The sequence below is a fragment of the Etheostoma cragini genome, chromosome 4 (assembly GCF_013103735.1).
Source record: "Etheostoma cragini isolate CJK2018 chromosome 4, CSU_Ecrag_1.0, whole genome shotgun sequence".
NCBI lineage: Eukaryota > Metazoa > Chordata > Actinopteri > Perciformes > Percidae > Etheostoma > Etheostoma cragini.
Window position 1 is genome coordinate 3751089 of NC_048410.1, and position 20719 is coordinate 3771807.

At 40.7% G+C, this 20719-nt stretch overlaps 2 protein-coding genes across 2 annotated transcripts in view; both read right to left on the reverse strand.

Annotated features, from left to right (window-relative positions):
• Positions 1–948: 948 nt before the first annotated feature.
• On the reverse strand, positions 949–5474 carry fbxo2 (F-box protein 2). Its single transcript, XM_034868538.1, has 6 exons — positions 5335–5474; positions 4254–4322; positions 3386–3512; positions 2795–2887; positions 2580–2718; positions 949–1484 (listed from the first exon to the last, which is right to left on the reverse strand). The coding sequence occupies exons 2-6, from the start codon at positions 4291–4293 to the stop codon at positions 1350–1352; spliced, it is 534 nt and encodes a 177-aa protein (XP_034724429.1). The 5' UTR covers positions 4294–4322; positions 5335–5474; the 3' UTR covers positions 949–1349.
• A 2714-nt stretch (positions 5475–8188) lies between these two features.
• The window catches only part of LOC117942798 (integrin alpha-5-like), a 42263-nt gene continuing 29732 nt past the window's right edge, over positions 8189–20719 (reverse strand). Inside the window, exons 20-30 of the mRNA XM_034868473.1 lie at positions 17870–18020; positions 16056–16148; positions 15516–15595; positions 14655–14735; positions 14440–14545; positions 13795–13953; positions 12996–13103; positions 10447–10560; positions 9673–9774; positions 9446–9568; positions 8189–8941 (exon numbers count right to left, since the gene is read on the reverse strand). Coding sequence (XP_034724364.1) covers positions 8858–8941; positions 9446–9568; positions 9673–9774; positions 10447–10560; positions 12996–13103; positions 13795–13953; positions 14440–14545; positions 14655–14735; positions 15516–15595; positions 16056–16148; positions 17870–18020 — 1201 coding nt within the window. The 3' untranslated portion in view covers positions 8189–8857. The remainder of the gene's footprint in view (positions 8942–9445; positions 9569–9672; positions 9775–10446; positions 10561–12995; positions 13104–13794; positions 13954–14439; positions 14546–14654; positions 14736–15515; positions 15596–16055; positions 16149–17869; positions 18021–20719) is intronic.

The following is a 20719-nucleotide window of genomic DNA, read 5'->3' on the forward strand; positions in this document are numbered from 1 at the left end:
TAACTAACAGGGATTACAGCATACATGCATACATCCCTCGGAGGTATCCTAAAATGATACCATCGATGCATTAATCGAACACATGGTGAATTACAACCATTAGCTGTAGCTTTCCATTACAGGTACAGGACCTCGGGAGAACCGTCATATGAGCGTGCCCACCAGAGCAAACTGCCTTCATTTGTTACTAACTCTGGATTCAGCTACTAGTTAATGTTAAATTTGTCAAAGAAACGTGACGTTTTAAACAAGGACCTTTTAAGTGGTCTGGCTGGTAAGTTGACATACCCCTCAAAAAATATCCTGGGAACAGATTTGAAATGGTAAAAATATTATAGCCTATATGAACTCACATAAGTAACCTATTGGTCAATAAAAGAAACTAAATGTATTTACTTGTAAAAAAAAAAAAGATCTAAGTATATCTCATGCATCATGTTATCGCTTTGTGTGAGCTGATTGCACATTTACACATCACCAGTCCAAGTCAGATTCAAGCTGTACCAACATTTACATCTCTATAGCTGCAACGTCTACATCTCTATAGCTGCAACGTTTACATATCTATAGCACAGCAAGGTCATCATTTAATTTCACAACCCCCACAAACCATTCACTTATCTAGCGGCTTGAACCAACAAGAGTTGTTGTAATGTAAAATGTACAATGTCTATCTATTTTTATTTAACCTTTATTAAGTAGGACATTTAAATTTGTTACGTGGTAGATTAGAAGTAGGCCCAGTGTGGTAAATGTCAACATTGAATCTTAAAAACTGAATTTTTGACAATATTTTGAATTCTATTTACAGCCCATTAATTTCAAATGAAGACCAAAAAAAAACCTCAGTGAAATCTACATTTACGCTAACAATTCTGTCATTTTGGGATGAAGAAGAATCACGTTCAGTTGATTAGATCTTTGAATGAAAGTTCAACTTGACAAACGGGCATCAATGTAGTTTTTGTTTCATCATTTTAATTCTAACTGGAACATTAAACCACTTGATTGCTTACAACGCTTCCCCCCAACAAACACCCCATTTAGTTTAACACCAGGGTAAGACACTGTTTAGAGGTGGGCCTAGTAGTTAACAGATCATATTCATGACTGTGTTGCAAGCAGTAATTTTAATATTTTAAAGTTAGTAAAATAACTGTGGCAACATGATAGGGTTTTGTTTTTGACAGATTTGTTAGTACTTCAAAGCAGCATCATGATATACAGAGGTGGGCACAAGGCAAAGCATGGTCCTCTTGAAACCTGGAAACCTCCACTCCACTCTAGAGTTGTTATATTGCTCTAGTTATCTGTCCCTTCCTTCCTCATGTCTCTGTTGTTCCTCTCTTTCAGACCTCAACCGTGACAGAGCTACCAGTGACCCGGACTCCAAACCAGCCGTTCCAGAACTTGGTGTCTTGTCCTCCATGTTCAAAGGTGATGAAACGCAATCCAGAGCCGTAGTCAGAAAATGTATGTTTTATCTGGAGTTAAAACAAAATACATTGTGATCTGTGCAGTCTGGTGTGTGTGTGGATAAGAAGAACAACAGTATAGATTAATTCAGTGCCCCAAAACATCTTTACATTACAAGTCCACGTTGGGATTAGACGGAGGAGGATGGGTGGACAAAATACCACACGTTAAAAATAAAGACACTGTTCAACAGTTAACATTGCCTAAAACAAAAACATGACCACGATCATTCCCAGACCTCTAAGGAGGCATTATGGTAATTTTCAGGTTCATACTTGTATTTTTTTTTTTTTAGAATAGTTTTACATGCTTTAATGTTAATAAAACACATTATTTTCTCATACTTTGTCTGAATTTACCTATGTTCAACCTGTCTGAAACGCTCTGTTTTAGTGCTTGTCTCTTTAAGACTTTTTATGTAACAGCTGTGTTTTAATGTCTGATGAAAAAAAAATCTAATAAATCTGTCAACTTCTTTGATTGTATTTTCTTGTCTCACCAGTGTCTTAAAAGTCCAGTGTGTAACGTTTTTAGTTGCCCGTTCACAAATGTGTTCTTTTTCATGAATATTTACCACCACCATCAATTCCAAGTATTCCTATTTGCTTGAAATTTTACGTTTGCATTGGCATGAACTGGGGTAGACTCTCCATATTCATGCACCATCTTGAAATACGTTGGCTGGTAAGGGACATACAGGACATACTGCTCCGCCTTTCGCGTTGTTGCTGCTGTTTGTAGTACTCCCCAAATCTTTCGAAAAAATGTATTCGAGCGTCCTGGTCGCTGGAGGTAAACCTGGATGAAGACGTGAATGACACCTTGGCTTTTTGAAGCGTGAAGGTTACCGTAGCTGTACTTTAATATGTGTGGTGCGAGAGATTTGATTGCGATATATGAGCTCAACGCTAGATGGGAGAAATTCTTACACATTGGACCTTTAAACAACAGGCCACTACCAACGCAGTACCAGGAAGTAATGCATGGGGGACTTCTGTGACCTTAGTTTGTTTAATCTATTTGTAGAATCGCTGTCATGCATGTCCCTGAAGGCTACTCCAGGATGAGGCCCTGAATGTACAGCGTGTTCCCTCTCTGTGTACCTGTTTCCAAGAGCAGTCGTCAAAGTCGGGGTCAAGAGTCACCACCTCAGGTTTGAACTCCTGTATGACCTCTTGGTTCTCGTCCAGCAGGCTCACAGACATTTGGTAGGTGCAGCCACAATCCGTCCTCCCGCAGTACCTTCGGGATGAGCCGCCCATTAATCACAGACACTAAGCACTTACAGGAGGTGCATACATGTATAACTCTGTCTTACCAGTCTTCCACTGTGACGGCAGGCTGAGCGTCCAACTGTTCGCCAGAGAAGTCCTCCGCTAACAAGTCAATCACCTGTCTCTTCAGACACAGCCTAGGACACACATTTGGTTTCAGAAAAAAACTGAGGATTTTGCAACAAAAATAAGTTGCTTTCCATTAAATTATTCAATTATATTTTTCCCAGAATGTCTTTAACTAAAAAACCAATTATATGAAGTATAGTTTACCCCACACCCTCTCACTAATAAATTATAGTTTGTTGAGTTACAGTCTTAGATATGTTTTCGTGTATTCCATGGGTATTCTTTCCAGAAACTGGATGCAGTAGTTGTATGGGTTTTTCTACAAATCTCCCCCATTTGTTAATAGTTACGCATATTCCCAGACTGTTATCCCATCTTTTTTGAATTTTTACATATTCATCTTGCATCTATTATAAAATGGTATACATGTTTGTAGTTGGATCTTTGAACGAAGTAACTAGTACTAGTAGTACTAGTAGACAGACTGCAGCTGTGTTGACCAGTGCATTGCATTTGTAGTATTTAAATACAGCCACGTGACTATACATACAGTAATAAACACTCACTCAAAGGAGGTTGCAAAGTATTTGGTCACTCCGTCGAGGCAGAAGTCGTGGCCACAGTCTCCGGGCATGTCCTCCACTTTCCACTGACTCCCACCGTTCTCCGTCAGCTCCCAGAAGTCCAACTGTTCTGGGAGGGAAATGCACAGTCTCATGCTGCCAATAGTAGTATTGTCTGTTTTCTAACATGTACCCGTTCACGTTTTTGCTGAGTCAAGTTCAATTACATGACCAGGTTTGGATAAGTTTGACCAGCAACAGAAGAAAATGGTACTTTGACAAAACACAGAACCCATTTACTGGCTTTGTTCGAAGAATCAACCACGTCTCAAGGGGCTGCTGATGAAGAGCATGAGATACAGTTAACATTCTGGGATAGCGGATAAAAAAACTCTGGGTTTCTGGTATTTCTTTAATCTCGTCTCAGACCTTCATCCAGAGCACAGCGGAGGTCTGGTTAGTCCACACAGCATTGCAGCATGGGAGAAAAACATGCTCTGGTTTATTGCCATTTCTTTAAACCAATCACGATTGTCATGGGCGGTGCTAAGCACCGGACAGAGCCGCGGTCCCACTACAAAACAGCCTCAGGAAGGAATTTGTTTTGGTGGAAAACGTGTACATTCAAAAGTTGTTTTAGTCGTGCAACCAAAAACTCAAACTCAACTGATAGCCCAGCTAGCTGTCTGGATTTACTCTGTTATCTTATTATTATATTCCATGGCTAAGCCCCAAATGCGTCGACGGTGCCCTAGGGAAATAGACCGCTAAAGGGAAGGACATGTCAGATGTCAGATTTTTTCCTTCACTTCACATCTGGTTAACCACACTACATAGTTGCAGATCCTCTATTCAGAAAATGAGCTCTTACCTTCCCCGCTGGGATTCTTTAGCAGGTTGTTGGCTGACATGATTACAGCTTCTACAGAGTAGGCAGGGCCTGTCCAGGAGAAACAGGAAACAGAAACTCAGATCAATATTTGTCTGTGCTGCAGACCCAAATTGAGCTGCTTGGATCCCATCCAACCTGCCCATATCAGACATTTATTTTTGGTTTCCAACTGCATCCACTTCCTCTCTAGAAGTATGCTGCCGTAGCCTCGTGTTATTGCTCCAAAGTCGCACACACATACAAGGATTGATTGACTGCTTTAGACCGACTGAAGTGTTTGGGATCTTAAGTAGAATTTAAAATATATTGCTGTAGACACAAACATGTAGATATTTAAGTACGGACAGACACAGTTTTGGGTTTACCATTATTGAAAAGGTTAAAAACAAAAGCAGCCCATATGAAGGTGGACCCAGGTCATCTCCACATATGCCAAACACTAATACCCTATCTGCTGACTCACAGCACCACAGATGGGGGAAAGCCATCCTCTTTACATGCTGAATAGAAGGTATCACAGAGGATCAACCAGTCATCAAAGAGATCATTCAGCAGGAAAACAACCTGGGATTGCATGTTGCCGACCGTGCAAATCAGTGGTCCAAGGGCCTGTATCCCGACTGACACTGAAATGTAAGTTGTAACTAAAATGTGTACAGGAATGACTCATAATATACTAGTTTTACTTTTGTTTTTACCACTATTGCCTACGGCACATAACAGATCAGGAACCTCAAAGCATTCCTTCTTTTTTGGCAATTTTGTGTCTGTTTGCCTGTTTGTGTAGCATTAAAATAAGTCACAACACCATATGAACTATGTGTTTGGCTCTTTGTAGGAGATGAGGCACAGAGAACAGATATTACTTTAGTCTACCAGATTTGTATGCATTTTACTGCTCACTGAAGCTCCACACAAAACCAGCTGAGTCATCTGCCCCTATAGACTCAAAGTCATGAGCATAAACAATGCAGAACATGCACAAGATGTCATGCTCGACTGTCAATGACACTCTGCTCTGCTCTGTCTAAACACATAAGACAGCAAATGTGTTACTCACAGCCAGGGGAAGGCGAGTGCAGTCCTCTGTTTCGTCTGTCTCTTTCTCTCACTAAACTTGAGCTCTTCTGCAGGATAGCTCCCTCGTCACTGTGTGGCTTTTATATCCAGGAAGCACACACACACACACACACACACACACACACACACACACACACACACACACACACACACACACACACACACACACACACACACACACACACACACACACACACACACACACACACACACACACACACACACACACACACACACACTCACACATACAGAAGAGAGGGAGGGGAGGAGGAGGAGAGGCATAAAACACCCAATCTGCAGGTTGGGGAAGGCAACCATCCAGCACAATCACACATGCACACACTCAGCACAAATGCCAGTTAGAGCAAACATCAATACCAACAGTAAAATAAAACATCCATGCTCTTCTTTAAAGGGCAGTTTATGCTGCACAAGTTAACAAAAGGAATAAATACAAACAAATACAGAAGAAGCATTAAAAATGCACAGGGAGGGGTCAAGGATATTGATTAAGGATCAATACTTAAATATAAAACAAACCCATGAAACAATATCAAAAAAGGTACATCGGCCCAACCTTTTCAGGTCATGCAGAAGGTTACAAAAAGCCAAAAGGTGACAAAAACGTTAAAAAGAGTCAAAAACCTTCACACAAATGCCAGTAAACAGACAAAACAGCTGAAATCTTGCCAAGGGCACCAAACTGGTTAGTTCGGCTCAGTGTTATTCTATTATGCATTTGCCTCATTGCACTGCCTGGACATCTTATCTCACAGTTTTTTTTCACTGACGAAGTAAACGATTAAGTGTGTATGCAATGATACCATGCCTAGTATTTGCCTCACTTTCTTTCTGAAAACACTTTTAAGTTGTGACAAAAAACGTACACTTTTTTAAAATATTACTAGGCCTACATTGAGTATGGTGACATCATCTTAATTTGAATTACTTTGAGCCGCGTTCACATTGCAATCAGTCTCCCTTTTTTTAATTCTATGCAAAGCATCGAAAGTTAGCCAATCTATACCAGTTACAGTTTACATAAGTCTAGGATTGATCATCACGAGTGGAAATCACGTAATGCTGCTTATGCATATACAATACATGTTGAAAGTCATAACTAAGACATGCCAAGGTTAGGTCAGGAGGGTAGTTGGAAAAAATGTGAAGCTGGATACAGTAACATAACTTTGTTGGTGTCTTGTGTAAAAATCATATTCTATGGCTTCAGTAGACCCTAAAGGTGTGTTTATGCACCAGGCACAATATATTTACAGTACTATGATATTAAAACACTGCAATTTGATTGCACTGAAATCCCCCTCAACGATGCATAATGTTATCTAAATGTCACATCTTGGCATCTGGGTCATTATCACTACTTGCAGTCACCTATAAGCTATAGTTATGTCTCCCCCATGAGGAATTCTAAGTAATACCAGCCGAGACAAGGTGGCTAACCGTAGCATGCTAGCGCTAGCATGCTAGCTCGTTCTCAATAGCAAAACACAGCAACAACACACACTGCTTCACCATAATCTACAAAAGAACTACTTCCATGTCCCTGTTCTGCAGCTATTCCACAAGTGGCCCTCGTTTACAAGAAGTCTGCCAGCTAATCCTACATTGTACTGACCACATTTGGAGAAAGTTATCTATCTAGCTGATGTGATCTTACCTAGCTACAACGCATGTGCAACTCATAACAAAGATGGTATAGAAGTAGGAGGTCTCTCTCTGTGTGAATTTGCGCGTTGGCATTGGGGAAACAGAGGATGTGCTGGGAAAATATTGCACAAGTTGGGTGTGTTTGTGTAACTATGGAACGATTTTTATTGAGGAACATTATTTTTTTCCACACTTTTTGGAGTTAGCGTGTTTCTTTTTTTACTCATTTAGTGCCATCACTAATCTGCAGCAACGTGCAGTAAAACAAAATGTGGTGTTTTTTGAAAATGACACCATGTAAACCTATTTTGGTACAATCTCAAAATACAATTATGAACCTGAAAATGAGCATAATATGGGCGCTTTAATACAAAAAGTTAAGCACTACTGATATTTGTGATGGTGCAAGTAACACATATCACCTGCAGAGGGAAGTCATAGACCACCAAAACATTTGGCATAGTGGTGTAATGCAGCTTTTGCACTCAACCGATTCATACACATATGAAGTGTAAAGACATCATTATCTTTCATCTCAAAAACCTGAAATAAGAAAATCTGGGCTGTTTATTTTAGACTATTAAACTTGTGAAGATTGCTGTTTTCTCTTATTATGGCATTACTTATGTTCCTTTCCTCTCTTTTCTTCATCACTGGTGGGTTTTATGCTTCCACCCTTCACCCCTTATTACCTGATTGAGGTCACCTGTTCACATGGGGCAGGTGCTGATTCACCAGCACATGTGTTTTTGGTTGTCCGTATCATTTTTAAAGCATTTTTTGGGCATTTCTGCTTTCATTTGAATGAATTGGGGAATGACATGTGGCCAAGGGCTGTAGGTCAGAGTCAAACCCGGCCCGCTGCGTCAAGGAGTAAACCTCTATTTATGGGCGCCCGCTCTACCAACTGAGCTACATGGGCGCCCTGTTCTTATTTTTGAGTGGAAATGAAGCTTGGGTAATTGGACTGACGTCTCCGGGCTCATGCTTTCTAACTGATGATGATAGTACTCAATATCAGAAATTGAACCCTCCTACTGTTGTTTAATGGCATCTGGTGACAAATATCCAGTATAACAATCTACATCATGAAACGGAAACATTTCCTAATAGTTATTGCACTTTTTACTTCCATGACAGGAACATACTCATGACTTACACAACAAAACATTTTGGTTGGGTATACAAAATTTGGTTTTATTCTGGGCCACAACACCAATGGGTCATAACACATTACAACATACAAAAAAATACCTCCCAATATGGGAGAGGAATAAGTCAAGTTAAACAGTCAAGATTGTCCTGCAGACAGTACAGTACAACATTCAACAACCAAGGAGAGGAGAAACATTGTGCCATAAATAAAGAGTGGTGTATAAAGCATACAAAGGCTGGCATTTCAACAAATATTAAACACTGGGATTGCAAACAGACCTTTTTTGAATGAAGAAATACTGTAGCGTTAGTGCCTTTTAGTTGGAGGTGCATTCTCTTCCTGTAATGATTTGGGCTGTGCAGTTCTTACCTTTTCGTGGTCAACACATTGAGTTTAGAGTATTTTCCTACTGACCATTTCCCCACAGAGATGAGCTTCATAAACCTTGCCCAGATTTTACAAATTTATGAATTTCAAAACAGCAGTGAATATTTAACTGCATGACAACTGTAGTCTTTCCTGCTTTAGCATGTTAGTGCAGTTCCAGTGATATAGCACCCATAACTGTCCCTTCATAAATGGGTTGACTCCTTATTATTAGCAAGTTTTCCTCTTTTTTTGGGAATGTGACGATGATTCCAGTTTTTGGGAACAGCTGCAGGGGAGGCTCCTTCTCGGGTCAAGCTTCGGAGGACGCCTGGGGTTTGAGCTGGGCCTTCTCCATAGTTGTACCGTATGGATCTGACCTTTTGAAGAAGCCCATCTGGAGGAAAAAATGGTGAGAGGAAGATGAGATACAAAAGTGTCTGACACAAAGTCTGTACTGTAAGGGTGTATCCGTGGAATTTAATAAACACTCTTGTTTGTAGTATCATTTGTACAGTTTGTTGTTGCTTTGAAAGTACATCAGAGCATGGCTGGGTTATGATATAAAAAGTTGGTTTTAAGTCACACACATTGTACGATTGCATCCAAAAAGTACCCCTTGTGACACCATCATAGGCAGAAGAAGAAGTGTGTTGCTTCCATTTAAGCAAAAAAATATTTTATAAAGAAATTGTTAAATATCCCAAATCGCAAGTACGAGAGTGACACAATGGGCCCCTGGGCACAAACATGTAAAAGGTCCACCACCCATGCTAAATAGTAGCAAGACGCCCCCATTTAACATGCACCTGAAATGTTAGGATATTACATTTCAACACATGCCACCCAGTCAGAAACGGTTGTTTTCTTGTATAACCTGGGTTATTTATTGGCTTGTTACCTTGTATAGTAGATATATGAGCAGGGAGAGTAATAGCAACCCAGCTAGAATAGCCAGAATGATGATCCACACTGGAACAGGGAACGGACTGTCCTGCTTGTTCCACATCACTGCCGTCACCACCTGAACAACAGCAAACCACAGCATTCAGATGTGCCTCCGCAGACTTGAACCCAGATTTGTAAATAAAAAAAAATCTGTCCAACAAAAACTTCTGAGTAAGTCACCTTTTTGGATCCTGATGGCTTAAGTTTTGGAAGAATAGAATAAGGCATCCTGTCCACCTTGTACTCAATAGAGCACTCCAGAACATACTGCTTATAGGCCCTCTGTGGACAAACAGAAAACAGTTTAATAAGGGCGGGACTAAAGGCTTGAATGCTCCCAATATCTGATATATTTTGTGTCACTTCTCAGTATCTTAAAAGTTGACCCATATCACGCAGATCAGGCCAGAGTCACAGATTCAACCAAAATTTTAAAAAACATAAAAAATGAATTCAGACTTTAAAACACAAAAGAAACTAGGAAACCCCGAATGCTACTTATACAACATCGTACAAGCAATTTCAGTGTGATATTTTTCCTGACACAATGGTAGAACTCATAAATTCCACAACAGTGTGTAATTTTTCACTTCTATAAAATATATCTAAGCCCTCACACTGTTTACTATATACTAAAACCCAGGAAGATGCCAGTAAACTAAATCTGATATCTTTGGGAAACCATTTTGCTTTGTGCTTGTTAGGTGGTTGAACACTGTGTTGTTTGCTGGTATTTTTACTAATAAAATGTGTAAAATGTATGGAGTGGCCACACATCTTTAACTGTTGTATGATGACCTTCCCGACAGAGGGCAGTATGAACACAGATTGTCTGACTTTATGGTTATTTTCTCATCCAATCTGGGATTTTGTCTTGGATGTAGTTTCCTGTACTAACAGGTTACATATGAACAACCGTGCTGCACTATAGAGCAATGTGTCCTGTAGTTGTACCTCGATGAAGGTTTCAGCCCACAGTCTGGAGCGTAAACTCAGGATAACGCTGGCACCTCTCTCCAGCAGCCCAACATTACACTGCAGTTGCCAGCACTCCACTGTAGAGCATGTCTAAGAAGGGACAAAGCCAAAGTCAAACACACAGCACACAGCTAACAGTAAGGATTGGATTGGCTGATATTGACCTAGAAGTCTCAAACCAAAATGATTTGTAACCGGATGATAAATTTGAAATAATTATATCTTATGATTAACATGCTTATAGTGTTTTTTTTGCCTAGTATGCACTGGTTTTAGAGTCTGTCAACAATTTACTCCTTAAGGTTAATACTAGTCTATATCCACAACGTTCCACTTTCGGGATTGCTCCGATGCTGCCCATATACCACCGGATGGCCCTCGTTTCAGCCGGATGTCTGTTACCTTCTGTTTCTTTGTGTTGATGGATTTATGAGGACTATGGTTAACTCCTCCTCAGATCTCTGCAGGGTGTATCCAGACAGCTAGACTATCTGTCCAATCGGAATTTTCTCTTGCACGACTATAACCACTTTTGAACGTATACTTTTCACCAAAACAAGTTCCTTCCCTGAGGCTATTTGCAGAGGCGCTGCTCCTCCGTACTGGACTAGCCAGACCCTTGTCACAGCACTGTGGAGGAGGGTCTAGCAAAATGAGACTAGGTTAATACTAATTCAAAAGTAATGTCAGTATTTAAACAAATTCACCTTTCAAACAGTGAGGCATGGGTGTTTGAAAAACATCTTCAACGTATGGTTAGATCCTTCAATATAAAGATTATTCAAAGTTCATTTGAATAACATAACAGATCAGCTGTCAAACATTACAGTCAGTGACGCAAGCCGCACAAAAGCAACCCAGTAAATCACCAAACTAATTAACTTCCTCTCACAAACAATTACAGCAAGCAGCAGGAGATGTTGACCAGAACTCATTATATCTATTCCCATTTCCTCTGTGAGAAAGATAATCTCGTTATAATTCAAATATTTTTCAAGTTCAGGGGCCAGTGCCACTGTATCTCTTTCTACACTCTGATTGGACTATTTTAGTTTGAATGTACTACATGAATGTGCAAACCTCACACAGGAGAATGAAAAAAACATAAAACACTTCAGTAAAGAGCCACACACTAATGAAAACACTCTCCCATCAGAAATCTTATGGGGCTGAACACGCAACACAAGAGCCATGGAAGGAGAAAAACACTTCCTGGGGTCTGTATGGGACACATGGAGCCAACTCGTACGTGGATGATGAACAACTGTTTAAATCTCTAAATTTTGTCAGTTGACAATTCTGAATTTGCTAGGTCAAGTGAAAAGACACCTCAAAAATACTGCAGTCTTTGAGTTGCTGGAAAACACATGGTTGCCTTGCTTCAAGTCTGTGGGCTATGCTAGGCCGAACACTACAATTTGTGGACACACAAATACAGGGTTGCACTGCCATTATAAGGCTTAGGCACAGCACCCAAGCTGTTTTGGGAAAGCTGAATGAATGTAAAAGCAATAGGAGCATCAAAACTAACTAAATTACTTTTCTCAGATCTAATAATTATACAGGTCGCACTGTAGACTTATTCGGCCAACTATGTGCAACTTAACTTAAACTGCATACACGTAATAAGGGATGTAGCAAAATAAAGAGAGCAAGGCGCACACCAGGGGAAGCGTAGCAAATAGGTGCCCCCCCCCCCCCCCCCCCCCCCCCCCCATAGGAAATCAATGGAACGACTGGCGCAAAGCAGTTTTGCCGCCAATCATGTGTAGGCGGCTTAAGTCTTCCACATAGGAAAAAAACTGAAATATGAAATTTATATCAATCTCCTCTTGTTTTATGTCAAGAATAAATGTTAGACATGTTACCAAGGGTGGTCAGTCTTAAGACCTATGAACGTAGAACATACATTTGACAATTTCTGTTAACAGGAATACTAGTAGAGCTGAGAGGTAGTAGAGCTGTGTGAAGTCTGATATATTCCCTCCAGTGATGTCATTGAGCATTGTTTGGGGGTGAATGTAGTTAGAATGAAGTGAGGTGACATGACCTCTGTAGGCCGAGCTTTGTCTCTGCTTGAGGCTAGAAGCTTGAGACTGCATTAACAGGTAACAGCATAACACACCTGAATCTATAACTGAACTGGCGACGTTCAAATTGCATTGAGGATAATGTAGGGACCAGGTTTTGTACAAGGCTATTTTAGAGGAGAATTCTTAGTATATTGTATAGGTGTGTTTGCACACCTGTAAATTAACTGTGTCCATGGATTCACAAGAACCAGCTTTAAAACAACTTGGCAAAAAACATATAGTCGTGACAACCTTGTATATCCAAAAGTAGGAAATGAAAAAAGGCTAATTTGTAAACAAGTGATTAAGCTTTTTACCTCAGACGAAGTCAGACAAAACCGCCTCATTAGAGTTTGAATTTTTATTAAACCCACAGAGAGAGACATATTAGCTAAAATATTGTGTTTTATAATTACAAATGGAGGATTTCCTATCCTTTTCATGTTGTCTCACCAGGTTTCCTTGTTCAGCCAGGAGATCTCTGTATACCTCCCTCCTCCGGATGTGGTGCTCAGTGCCTGATTTCAGTGACGCGATCCCCTCTGCTGCTGCAGACAGGAGCTGTATATATGGAGACATAGACAGAGTCATTAACAAACATAATCAAATGTTTAGGACCAAGAATAGACCAAGGGTAATGATCTCACCATGGTAGTTTCGCACTGTCAGACCTTCCTGCACAGCGCTGTGGAAGAGGGCCTGGCTAGTTCACATAGGAGAAAAACGCGCTCTGGTTTATTGGCATTGCTTTAAACCAATAACAAGGGGCAATATAGCTAACTGTATGTATACACCGCCACCAACTTGAGCTACATAGAAGCTCTGGCCGCCCGGTGAAGGACGCTTGTCAAAAAGTACTGGGAAGCTTTTTGCAAAATAGCCTCTGTTAGGAACGTGTTTTGGTGGAAAACTCAGATTAGACGGACAGTGTAGCTAGCTGTCTGGATTTACCCTGCAGAGCTCTCAGGAGCAGTTAACCGTAGTCCTCAGAAATCCACCGGTAGTGGACCCCAACACAAAGGAAGCGAAAGGTAACGGACATACGGCCAAAAAGATGAATAAACGGTGGAATCTCCAGCAACAACCGAGCAATGCCGGAAATGGAAGATCGAGGATATGGACTACACCACGGCAACCAAGTTGTGTGTGTATGTGTGTGTGTGTGAGTCTGTGTGAGTCTGTGTGAGTCTGTGTAAATGTGTGTATATGTGTGTGTGTGTGTGTGTGTGTGTGTGTGTGTGTGTGTCCTCACCTTAAGTTTCAGTGCGTTGAAGGTGTGTTTGGAGGAACAGCTGATCGGTCCCTCTGTGACCGCCTCCACAGGGTAGAGCAGCTCGTGTCCGTGCGCCCGCAGAGGACACCTCACCTCTAATGTGGACTGGCTGACCACGCTGGGACCATTATTCACCAACTGGAAGAGAGGGATTGGGTTTGAGCTTTTGCTTTGTTTGCTGTTTTTGCAAACACCTGCTCAACAGACACCAAGGGCTTTTTGTGGGTGAAATAAATCTTGATGAAGGACAGCCGCATTTCATGTCTGGATGCAGGATATATAAGGATCATATTTACTCAATATATAACATTTTATAACCCCATTCACGAAAAATGGGGCAGCACCGGGGGCAACTCGGGGTTCAGTGCAAGACACTGAACCCCGAGTTGCCCCCGGTGCTGCGCATCGGAGTGTGAATGTGTGTGAGTGTTTATCTGATGAGCAGGTGGCACCTTGTACGGCAGCCCCGGCCACAGTGTATGAATGTGTGTGAATGGTGAATGTTTCCTGTAGATGTAAAAGCGCTTTGAGCAGTTGTTAAGACTGGAAAAGCGCTATATAAATACAGCACATTTACATTAATAATCACTCAACCCAAATGTTGTTTTATAAATGTTAATTTACCTCATAGACCTGCTGAAGCTCAGGGCCGATGTCCCGCTCGTCCCTCAGACTCTGACTAACACCCCAGTTTGGGGGGGGGAAGATGACTTTGTCAGGGCGAGAAACACTGCAACGGAAAACAAACAACAGTTAACTTGGCAGGGACCACACTGATATGAATGATTATTTAATGGTAATGTGATGATGTAGTGGAACAGTTTGCCATGAAGCCTCACCCTTGCAGAATGACGTCAGCCACAGCAGCCACCTCCAGGTCAAACAGCACCACCTCACTCTCTGAGTTATTTGCATTTTTACTACCACAAAAAGGCAAAAAGTTCTTTCAGAAACATAATTTCTTCAACACTTTACAAAACACTGTAAAACTACTCCAGGATCTTGTAAAGATGTAATTTAATCTGGTTAGTAGTTTTAACAGAATATAACTAAAATTAAAGGTATCCTGCCACACAAACCCGTTTGTACTTTTTTGAAATACGTGAAATATGTGGATATGTGTTTGTGTTATGTCATGAATGTGAAAATAAACTGTGGCCTCCTGTGTCAGCTCTAGCCACTGAGAAGAAATAAGCGGAGAAATCAGGCCAATGTCGAAAGCTGGTCAGTCTGACGTCATGTTGCCTGAGCTCATTACTATTCATGAGCTTGACCAGTGGCACATGCTGATAGACAGGCTCTCATTGGCTAGCTGTTAGCCAATCAGAACAAAGCAGCATAGCTCCCTGCATATTAATGAGAACTGACACAAATCGAGTCGAGTCTTACTGCAGGCTTTCTATACCACACTAGAATGGCTTGAAACAAGGTAACCAAGGTAACCAAGGCATTTTTTAAACAAAATTGTTACAGAGTCCATGGTAAAACTTCAGACATTACGACAAAGTAATGAAATACATGTAGCAGGGCACCTTTAATACCTACTGTTGGAATTTAAAATTGTATATGTGCTACCCTGAGAATGGAGCAGGATTTAGCTCTAACACTACACAAAAGAATATACTGTGCATGTGTTTGTGTGTGTGTGTTTGTGAAGTGAACCTATCTCACCCTACAGTACTGTCTGAAAAGTGACCTACCTTCGTATTTGGAGCTCAAACTGTACAGTATTGTGAGTGTCTTTCAGTCTGGGTACAGTGAATCGAAGGCCGGCCCATAACTACGAAAAGATCCACAAAAAATGTTTACAATTAATCCAAGGAACATTAAAAAAAGGAATAATGTAAAAATTAAAAATATGTCTTGAATTTGATTTAATTCTGATATTTTGTTTTTAACAACACACTCAATATTTTTACCCTGAAATCCAGAGTTCTCACAAGAGCCCAATTTGAATTTGCTCAGTGAGTTATTAATCCTTAATCCTCTTGAATTTGGGGCTGGATTTCCGGGCTAGGCCTCATTATGAAAACCTTGTTTTTGGAAACAAGGGATAATATTTCTACTTCTTCTTGAAAGTTTGACTTGAATTCTGTATGTTTTATCAGATAAATTCAAAAACTGTTTGGGGTTTGTGTATGATTGACGCTATGCCAGAACAATTTGACTTGACTTAATTGTACTGAGACACAAAAACTGAACAAGGCCAAAGACAACATGCGGACTTTGTTGGCTCTTACACTGGTACCAGACTTCATGGGGTTACCCAGATCACACACGAGGTAGCGGGTCTGATTCTCGGCCTCATAGCTGCACGTCAGCTGGGTCAAGCTCTGAAGACGACACAAAAACATAAAATATTGTCAACTCGTATATTAAGATTAGGACTACAATCTGGACTGTGGAAAAACTACTGGTTTGGTTTGGTTGTTTCAAAGTGCTCTATAAATAAAGTTTGATTGATTGACTGAAGAAAGAACCTAATACGTTTGAAACTGATCCAAATCACGTTGGGTATACAAAAATTATGTGTCCCTTTCATAACACTGCAAAATAGGGCATTTGTGCTGCATTCATGTGGTGTAGGAATAATCAGAAACAAATAGTTGCTGACAAGGAAAATTCATGATTGTGAGATAGTGCGTGGCTTGGAGGAGGTCTTCACTCTCCGAGTGCCCTTCTAGTTCATATATTTATTGATGCCTGGCAATGTTAATGAAAGTGAAAAGTAAATAGTGTATCCGTCTCATGATTTGGATCCTCTCCAAAATTCAGTGGGTTCTTCCTTGGCCTATACACCCTCCCATCACATTTGAATGCTAATCGGCCTGTAGTTTTTCCGTAATCCGGCTGATAAACCAACAAACAGACAAACCAAAGTGAAAACATAACATCCTTGGCGGCTGTAATAAGGACACCATAAGTGAAACAACAATGGGAAAGAGAGGTGGACAATGAAATTACTGAAATCATGTGGCTGAATGTCTGGGAAACACAAACGTCCTCTATACCAACTCCTGGACCTGGAGAGACTTCTGTTGGAAAAAGGTTTAATGTTTTTTTCAAGTCTAAACCAACTGTCAATTCGCTGCTGTTAGAGGGAATCTGGAGAAATGGTTGATCATGCTCATGTTTTCTGGTCTTGGTCCCTCTATTCAGACGTTCTGGAAGGAAGTAGCAGCAGTCTCAAAAACCCAGTACGTTCACATCGCTCTATCTCGGACAAATCACTGACAGGCTAAGTAGAGACGATATCAACCTCTTATCAATCTTGCTTGCAGCAAATTAAAAAAAACATTACAAAACACTGGAAAAACTGTTCCACTGCTGGCCTTTCATAATATTGTTAAACATGCACTTCTTCTAGAACTGATGACCTACTCCGTACAACGTTTGGAAAAAACGCTGCCTTTATTTTGAATTAGACAAATCTGCTTTGATTAACTGATCATCCATGACCTTAATATTTGTTTGCCTTTCTGTTTTTGCTTCTTATTTGCTTTTTGCTTACTTTCTGTATAATGTGAAAAAACATTCATAAATAAAAAGCTGAAGAAAAAAGATTACTAGATAACTAAACACATAACCTAAAATATGTCACCTTCAGCTTTTTAAAGTTTATTTAGATATCTCAGTAGGCCAACTTTATGGTGTGCAGACAGTTTTTATGACAAGGATTGTGATGTGTTTGGTTTGTTTTTTTGGCACATTTTCTTATGCTGTGTTTTTATTCTTCTCTGTTAATGTCCACAGTGTGGGTTTTCCACATCACTTGCTGTGCTACTTTGTTGGAAACAAAAATCAAATAAATAAACAAATTACCAGCTCAACATTTTTCTACTTGCCCAAAGTCCATATCTGCTGGACCCTATAGAAAAAAGCAAGAAACTGCTTGCTTTTCATCATGGTACTCCAGCATTTGTCTTCTGTTTGAAATATGATGCACTTTTATCGGCCTTGGACTTGAACATGGCAATTGACAATATGGTATATATTTATGCACACCTGAAAAAACCCAAAGCTAGTGATAGTTACAGTGAGTTGTCTGCCTCACCACATTGTTGCGTGCTATCCCGCTGTAGTCGGCCTCTGGGGGAAGCACCACATAGAGCTCGGCCTCGTACGCCCCTCCCTCTCCCTCGTTCCTGGCATTGAACGTCAGGCTCAAGGAGTTTTCATCACCCAGGTAAACCTCTGCTCTGTCACTGGAAGAGGAGAACCACAAGCACAAGCACAACAAAGTTGTAGACAAAAGAGTTGGAGAATTGTGCAAATTGGAGTGATGACTGCACAATGGATGTTAAATTTAAAAGATGTATTGCTCAGTGCCAGACATAACAGTGTAAGTCCAGTTAGCGAGTCCAGTAAAACATCAGCGTCCTTCCAGTTCACTAATGTCCAATATATGACAAAGCAGGGATGAGTTAAACTTCTGCATATTTACAAGGAGAGCTATTCGCATTCAGTCATGCTTTTGTTGCACCTGGGAAATGTAAGTTCAATTTTCACTTAGGTTCTTTGCCCAGTTTTGCTCTCCATCAACTCCTACAATCAATTAGTCTAACTCTTTGGCTATTTAAATGCTGCAATTAGTTCAACAGCTAGTTGTTAACTCTTGTTGTCTGCTGTTTGGTGCTGGACAGGAAGTGCATGGTGTTCCATTGTTTGTTTTTTAGAATTTTTGCAATGACACTGAACCAAAACAGTAAAAACAAGGACCGTAGAAACAAAAATATTGAGGTAAAGGTTGCTAATTGCTCCGTTAAGCTGAGGAAAACTGCAGAATCTGTTAATTCTTCTATGTGGGTTCATCATTATGAGGGACTCATTTCATGGTACACAAAGGCATTTGATCCAGGGCTAATATAAAAAAAGAAGAACCTGGAAATGGGACAGAGGAGTTCAGACGTGTCTTGAAACTCCAGTGTGGATGGTTTGTTCCAAACACAACCAGTGGAAAAGTGAACTCTCGGAATAGTTAATAGTTCAAGACCTTCGTCAACACCTCTAATGCAATGGCCATTAAGATATCCCATCACAGAGTCTGTATTGTGTGTACTGTGTGTGTAGGTGTGAGTGTGTGTGTGTGTGTGGGGTGAAAAGTGGTATTCTGTCGAGTATCTATTACAAATTTGTGAGAGTAGAAAAAGCCGTTTGTATCTACCACGATGAAAATGAAATTTTACAGCCTCTCTTTTCTGGCTGAGTTTAGTTCGTGTTACCTCTTCTGCTGTTTTTTAAAGTGACTCGGTGCAGGGCATGACCAAAATGCCTAAGAAGCAATTGTAAAACTTAATGAAAAGCAGGGACACAGAGTCTTTTCCAGACAATGCATCTCTGTTTTAGGCCATTTTCTCCTGCATATCTGTCCATGACTGACCTGGGAAATGACCCAGATCTGATCACTGTGATTTGTCTCAGGAAACCAACCCCCACCTTATTCCGCATGTTCACAGTGACGCCCCTGTGTGCAAACACATTTTCAGCGCAGTGATAAATCCTCTCGACACTCTCAGACTCCAGCCCTCCCCCAACAGCTTCACTTTGTGGTAGTAAATTCATGTTTCTATTGAGCAGAAAGGGGAGAAAGGCGTCTGGTTGAGGCTCATAATCACGGTTCTTCTTTCATTCCCTGTTTCCTCCTCCCCCTTCCCCCCGTCTACAGAGGGTCTGGACGCAGTGACCCCTCGCTAGGTATAAGACAACCACCAGATGATTTTAATTTGGCCCAGGCAAGTTTAGCGAATGCAGAGGTAGCAGCACTGATACCCTAACACCAACACTCATCAGACCCTGAGAACAGACAGAAATCTGCAGAGTATGGTTGAGATCTTCTGAGTTTCATTTGTTGGCAAACTGTAACAGTGGCTGATAAAGCTCATAAGAGCATAATTAAAGCCAGAAGATACAACTCAGACACAAGTGACGAGACACATAGTTGTCAATGTTAAACTTCCCATCGTTTGTGAGTTCTTGGCTAGCAAGACAATAATGCTGTGTCTTATAGTATGTCAGTGAAGGAAATTCGGCTCAGTGAAAGTGCTGAATCATTAGAGCTTGGTCCAGTGGCAACGACAATTGCAGATCTTTGCGTTTTCATGGGAGACTTTTTGCATGCACTGATTGTATTTCTGCAGCTAAAAGAAATCACATGGCCATGTAATGCAAAACACTCCTTATAACAGAGTGAGTCAGCACTGGGAGGAGAGAGAGAGAGTCTGAGCGTGTTTGTGTTGTGCTTTCTGAATAGTGACTTCCTTTCACGAACAAGGATGCATGATCAATAAATAATAACACGTGTGAATCATTCCTCTTTATGTTGTGAGCTGTAAACACAGTTGTTTGATTCTGTCTCGGAGATGCTTGGACACACAGAATAATTTTTTTTCCTTTGAATGTTGTTTCAAGGCTTCTTCTTTTTGATTATTTTTCATCAAACCTACTGCCTCTCTCTGCAGATAAGACAGGCAGCTACTGTATAGCAACAGTGTTTATGCTTCTTATATTATCACTAGTTAACTCAAAGAAGAAACTGATCCTGAGTTAAAAACTACTGTGGCGTAGTGCTGAAGATCTTTGCCCGAACCCGACGGGTTTGGTCAGGTTTGTTCTAAATTTCTATCAATTAACACCCACTCAGCCCGGGCTTGTGCTTGTGCTCTGAGTTGCCAATAAATGATGAGTTATTTTAGCGTCAAAAGGGATGCTGAGGAGGAAAATGGAGCCTCGCTCTGGAGGACTTAATTTACTTCTTTGTTCAAACTTCCAGTGGCCTATAGCCTACGTTAGTCATGAATAACTTATGTTAAAAATATAAAAATGACTCATTCTTGAAAAAAGGCGAAAGAGCTGGGTGCGTGCACAAATTTAGTTAATGTCGAGCTCTAAACGGGTCGCAGCTTTT